Source organism: Cibotium barometz, chromosome 28 (genome assembly GCF_041138505.1).
Source record: "Cibotium barometz isolate CiBa-2024 chromosome 28, ASM4113850v1, whole genome shotgun sequence".
Taxonomy (NCBI): Eukaryota; Viridiplantae; Streptophyta; class Polypodiopsida; order Cyatheales; family Cibotiaceae; genus Cibotium; species Cibotium barometz.
This window is the reverse complement of record NC_141073.1, coordinates 5,022,422-5,028,210: the sequence shown is the minus strand read 5'-3', so window position 1 is coordinate 5,028,210 and position 5,789 is coordinate 5,022,422. Positions and strand designations below refer to the sequence as shown.

Genomic DNA, 5,789 nt, shown 5'->3' with positions numbered 1-5,789 from the left:
TTAAAAAATGACTATGTCACCCCCCTTCCTTATATCTATGTTTTTTCTCTATCATTTACACACCCCCTCTCCTTATATCTATGTTTTTCTCTATCATTTACATACCCCCTCTCCTTATATCTATGTTTTTCTCTATCATTTACACACCCCCTCTCCTTAGATTAAAGTATGCTACTTTGAACCTTATTGAGCAAACATAAGTACTTTGTGCATGCTACCAATAAATAGATGTTAAGTATTGCTAGAATGCTACCAAAACATTATAAGAATTTTGTACAACTATGTTCATCAAAATCACTTATGACATATCCTTAATGTTGCTATACCCCTCCCCATCCCTCCCCTTGGGGCCCCCTCCCCCTAACTTAAATTACTTATGACATATTCTTAATGTTGCTATACCCCTCCCCATCTCCCCCTCCCTCTTGAGGCCCCCTCCCCCTAAGTTAAATTTAAGATTTAGTATTCACCTGAATACATGACCTCACCCCTACCTTATAGGCTTATGCCTCATTTCAAAACCCCCCTCTTGTACACTCACGTGATATCATTAGAGTGAATCCCCGAGGGAATAGTGTAGCATGTATTCATGTCTTAACAAATGAAAATATTACTTATTTTAAAATTTCATAATTGAAATTTAAAATAAGTAATATTGTTATATATTGAGAATGAATATTGATCAAGAGATTCTATATCAGTTTTTGTAAGTCCACCCCCCCCCCCTCTCTCTCTCTCTCTCTCTCTCTCTCTCTCTCTCTCTCTCTCTCTCTCTCTCTCTCTCTCGTGGTCTTGAGCTATAGCTGCACATGCTCATTAAAATAGAGAGAATGTGTGGTGTGTGTCTGTGTGCGTTGGTGCATGTGCATACATGTAGATGTTAGCATGGTGCTTTACACATTCGACTTTTAATCGAGACATCATGAGTTGCATCGTGAGTTCAACTCTGATTCCTTACATTTTGGTCTCATCATATGAATCATATATTGTTTGATAGCTTGGCTATGATGTTACACACACACACACACAACACATACAAAACAATAAATTTCACCAAAGGGCTTGGCTATGATGTTACGTAAACACATACACACACACACACACACACACACAAAATAATAATAAAATTCACCAAAGAGACTTTATAAAAATTTGAAAGTTCTCTCTCTCTCTCTCTCTCTCTCTCTCTCTCACACACACACACACACACACACACACACACACACACACACACAAATGCACCCTTACTAATGGAGAAGCAACATAATATAGTTATTCAAAACATTATTATTGATTGTTCAATCCTAGAAAATATGGCACCAAAATTATTTTTTTGCATTAATTAATTAAAGCATTTTCTTTTTTAGAAAATACTTGGCCACCATGAGAACTCAACTTTAGTAGAAGCAATAGAACATAGTCATTCAAAACATTATTATTGATCATTCAACCCTAGAAAATACTTGGCCATGAGAACTTCAACTTTAGTCGTCGCTAACAACGTACACATATCCGCAATTCCAAATAAAGCCTTTTCTTGTTAAAGTGTAACCCAAGAAAATACTTGGCCCATGAGATTTAGTTGCAAACTGAGTACACATATCCCATAGTTCCAAATGATGCCTTTTCTTCTTCTTAAATCATTTGTGGCATTCAAGTGTGCACAAGCAGCACAACAAGCACCTGAGAGTGGAAGCCGGCATTTAGGAAACAATGTTGTGGGAATCTGGAAACATATATACATTGTTCTCACCTACTACGGATCGAATTACACTAATACATTGTTCTCACCTGCTACTACGAGCCATACTATTCTCACTCGACAGACCAAATTACACTAGTACACACACTTCTTACTTGAGAAGATATCAACTTTCAAACCTCTTTTTTTGAGATTTGTTTTTTATGGCTAGGAACTTACTCCTACTCACACACACACATTGGACAAGCCTCCCCCTGGCCATACTTATGATGTTGTGTCATCCTTGCTCGTACCCAATAGTACTCAAACCTAGCCCCTCTGGCTAGGGTTAGAATCTCCCCTACTAATAGTAGCTGGACTACATAGCTAAGGACTTCAAATCTCAAATTTGAATTGTCCCAAAGATGAGCTAAGGCATTGCTTTCTAGAAATGTAAGGGTTTAGCAGCTGGACACGATGAGCTTTCCAGAAATGTGAGGGTTATGAGAGCATGTGCGCTGAGTGGTGGGGAGGGTCTACCATCGAAAAAAGAAAGAAAGAAAAACTAGCTTACGCTTTTCCCAAACCCGAGCACTGTAGCATTTTGAGAGCGTTGTGTGGTGTCCGTCCCTTTGGAAAAGGGCAAAATCATGCCCTGAATGGAGCTCACGAGTCACTTCAGCGCAAATAAAATGAGGGGCGGTTTGTGACATTTTGTCAACCGTCTCACTTCACGCCGTCAGCTTTAGTGACAGGTCGAAAACCCTAACAAGGGCTCCTGTAACGAAGAAAAACCCTAGTTGGGGTTCCGAAGACCTAATTTGAATTCTTCGTGCAGAACAGAAACTCTAATTCGGACTCTTTACGTTCCATTCGCCCTGATTTTGAAGTTCTGGAATGCCTGTGCTCAGGGTAGCTCGCGATCTTTTGCGCAGATATGCGCTCTTGTATGGCGATGCTTCTGTGTTAGGCGCAATGAGGCCTAGCCATGGTGCATCGCCCTCCTGCCGGCGCTGCTTTTCAAGTTTAAGTCACCCTGCAGGGATGCCTTTTGCTGCATCAAAGGAGATCAATACGGTTTACACGAAAAATATTAACCCTAACCCTAAACTTTCCTGCGGAGGGACCTATTGGCTGGCCAGGCTGCAGAGCTCTGCTGTTGACCCATTGTCTGAGAAGGCGCAGAAAGCATCATCTGAGGGGGGATCTCCTGGAGACAGGTTCAAGCAGGCCTTCCAAGATGCAGAGAAGTCTGACAAAATGAGTGTTTCCAATTACTGGGGTGTTGCTCCTAAAGAGGCCCGCCGGGAGGATGGCACGAGTTGGCCTTGGCATTGTTTCAAGGTAAAATCTCTCCTCAGAGCTCTGATACCCCAACAATTAGATGATTATTGCGTAATCAATTCAATTGTGATAGTGTTTATGTGCCTTAATCTTATGAGATGTGACTTCAATGCTGGAACATTCAGTTTTGATCAGCGTTGAACAAATTAGATGCTTATGAGGCTTTGGTCCCCAGGGGTGTCATCGAGAAATATGTATTTTATCACAAGTGATAAAGGATGAGATGGTTTTCCCCCTTTTGAAGGAGATTTTATTGTGTATTTAGTGAATTTGACATCAATCAGATCTGGTGGGTGCTGCTAGCAAGGCTTGAATCCGGGTCTGTGTAGATGAACGTCTTCATCAGTAGGCTACACACCAGAAGACACATGAGTTTGTATTAGGTCTACTTACAGTATTTACATTTACTGTGTATTCAGGGTGTTAAATGCATATCCACGCAGAGTAGCTAACATACATACATACATATCTAGTTGCATATGGGGGTTTTCTTATAAATCAGTATGACCTTAAGAAATGTGTTCTGTGTTGTTTGCAGCCTGGTGATACTTATTTTTCTGATACCAAGATTGATCTTAAGAAGCATCATATTCCGGATACATTCATCGACAAGTTTGCTCTTTGGACTGTGAAAGCACTTCGCTGGCCGACTGATTTGTTCTTCCAGGTACGCTATCATCTCGCATTTTGTGCCAATTTCTTGGTATAGAGTATTGTCTTGTATCCTGCAATGTCTGCCCTATTTTTAATTGAATGTTTGGCTGGGTACTGGGTTAAAAATGGGGGCAGCTGCTCATGGATGGGCAATCAAGCTCGTCCATAGCCTTCCCCTCCAGGTTTCATGGGCTGTTGTGAAAGGGCGTCAAGACTAATCCACCCATTTGTTTTAAATTTGTTTAGGGCTGCTTGTGGGGGCGGGCAATCTAGCTTGTGCATTGCCCGCCGCTCGTCCGGGTTTCATGGGTGTTGTGTCAAAGGGCCTTAGACTAATGCACCCTCTACTTGTCTTACATTGTTTAGGGCTTGAGATATATGGCTTAGGGAGGTTGGTTTCATTGTGGCTTTGAATGGATGCAGAAACGCTATGGTTGCAGAGCAATGATGTTGGAGACGGTGGCTGCCGTCCCTGGCATGGTTGGGGGTATGCTTCTTCACCTGAGGTCACTGAGGAGGTTTGAACACAGTGGAGGATGGATTAAAGCTCTCTTAGAGGAAGCTGAAAATGAGAGAATGCATCTAATGACCTTTATGGAAGTAGCAAAGCCACACTGGTATGAGCGCGCACTGGTGGTTATGGTACAGGGAATTTTCTTCAATGCCTACTTTGTGCTCTATCTTCTCTCGCCACGCCTTGCGCATAGGATCACAGGATATCTAGAGGAGGAGGCCATCTATTCCTATACAGAATTTCTTAAAGAGATTGACAATGGACACTTGCCTAATGGGCCTGCACCTGCCATAGCCATAGATTATTGGCGGCTACCCAAAACCGCAACAATCAGAGATGTTGTAGTAGTGGTGAGAGCAGATGAAGCGCATCATCGAGACGTGAATCACTTTGCAGCGGTAAGAGTGCCACCATCTTTCTCTTGATTTGAATGTCCAGCAGGATGAGGGCTTATGGCCAATTGGTAAGCTCTTTTCCACTTACATTAAAACAACCCTTACTATGTTTAACTATCTATCTATCTATCCATCCATCCGCTTTCTATCCATTTAACTATCTATCTATCTATTATTCGCATCAATCAATCCATCTATGTATGTATGTATGTATGTCTTTTCCTAGAGTGTGTGAGAGAGGGGGGTGTTTTTTTGCACACAAAAAAATGTGTGTGTGTGTGTGTGTGGTGGGGGGGGGGGAGGTTGGGGTTACACATAGGGCTCCTAGAGAGTGAGCGTGTTTGTGTGTGCAGTGCTAGTACTGTTGTTTACGCATTGGGCTCCTAGTCGAAACATCACAGGTTCAAATTCCAATCCCTGCACTGCAATTCTGACACATGGATCTTGTGTGATATTCTCACATTTTTCTTCTAATTTTGGTTTATATGCAGGATATACACGAGGAAGGGAAAAAGCTGAAGGATTCCCCCGCCCCTGTTGGATATCATTGAAAGAGGTGGACTTCGCACAAGGACCTGTTTTGTTGAATTATGGTTTGCTTGCTTTCCTAGAAGGTTTTTCAGTGTTGCCAATTTTTTCATTTTTAATGGGAAATTTGTATCAACGTTTTAGCTTTTTTTTAAACAAAAAACTTCTGAATGTAAAACATTTGGAATTAATGGGACCTTTCAGACCTGAAGAAGTGATCATGTTATGGTTTGCCATAGGGTCCTTCCTATTACACTTCAATTCAAGGTAAAATAAATCCCACTATCAATAGGAATTTCTGTAATATCGCTGGAAATTCCTAAGCACTCATATGAATGGGACCCTTAAGAAGAAGCTATGTGTGGAGCAACCAACAAGTTGCATGTTTCTTGGTTCCAACAAGAGTAAGGTATATTAGTTATGAAAGGCAAGGGTGTATTTTTTTAGCGAGCATTTTTTGGCGAGTGTTTTGGTGAGCGGTTTATCTCTTTATTCTCTCTCTCTCTCTCTCTCTCTCTCTCTCTTCCTCTTTACTTAATTCACTCTAATTTCATAGGCCTTTGATGCCTTAGAGACTTCTTTGCTCATGCATGATCCTCTTTAATAACAACGATTGTGGATCGGCAAGCCCCACACGTCGCATCATCATGAATATGTCATGTGCCATTATGTT

The 5,789-nt window shown here is 41.5% G+C and overlaps 1 protein-coding gene across 2 annotated transcripts; it reads left to right on the top strand.

The window, feature by feature from the left end:
- Positions 1-2,360: 2,360 nt before the first annotated feature.
- LOC147622410 (ubiquinol oxidase 2, mitochondrial-like) lies at positions 2,361-5,324 on the top strand. Of its 2 annotated transcripts, none has more exons than XM_086821966.1 (4): positions 2,361-3,025; positions 3,564-3,692; positions 4,103-4,656; positions 5,080-5,324. In XM_086821966.1, the coding sequence occupies exons 1-3, from the start codon at positions 2,579-2,581 to the stop codon at positions 4,616-4,618; spliced, it is 1,092 nt and encodes a 363-aa protein (XP_086678092.1). In that variant the 5' UTR covers positions 2,361-2,578; the 3' UTR covers positions 4,619-4,656; positions 5,080-5,324. The 2 variants fall into 2 exon arrangements, with proteins under 2 accessions (XP_086678092.1, XP_086678091.1); XM_086821965.1 differs by having other exon boundaries at positions 2,364-3,025; positions 4,103-4,591.
- Positions 5,325-5,789: the final 465 nt, after the last annotated feature.

What these genes read in the sequence shown, in the direction of transcription:
- LOC147622410 (XM_086821965.1), top strand. Translation starts at nt 2,579, where the DNA reads ATGCCTGTGCTCAGGGTAGCTCGCGATCTTTTGCGCAGATATGCGCTC. An exon ending in GGCCTTGGCATTGTTTCAAG is followed by an intron (nt 3,026 to 3,563) that starts GTAAAATCTCTC and finishes TGTTGTTTGCAG; the next exon opens with CCTGGTGATACTTATTTTTC. An exon ending in CGACTGATTTGTTCTTCCAG is followed by an intron (nt 3,693 to 4,102) that starts GTACGCTATCAT and finishes GAATGGATGCAG; the next exon opens with AAACGCTATGGTTGCAGAGC.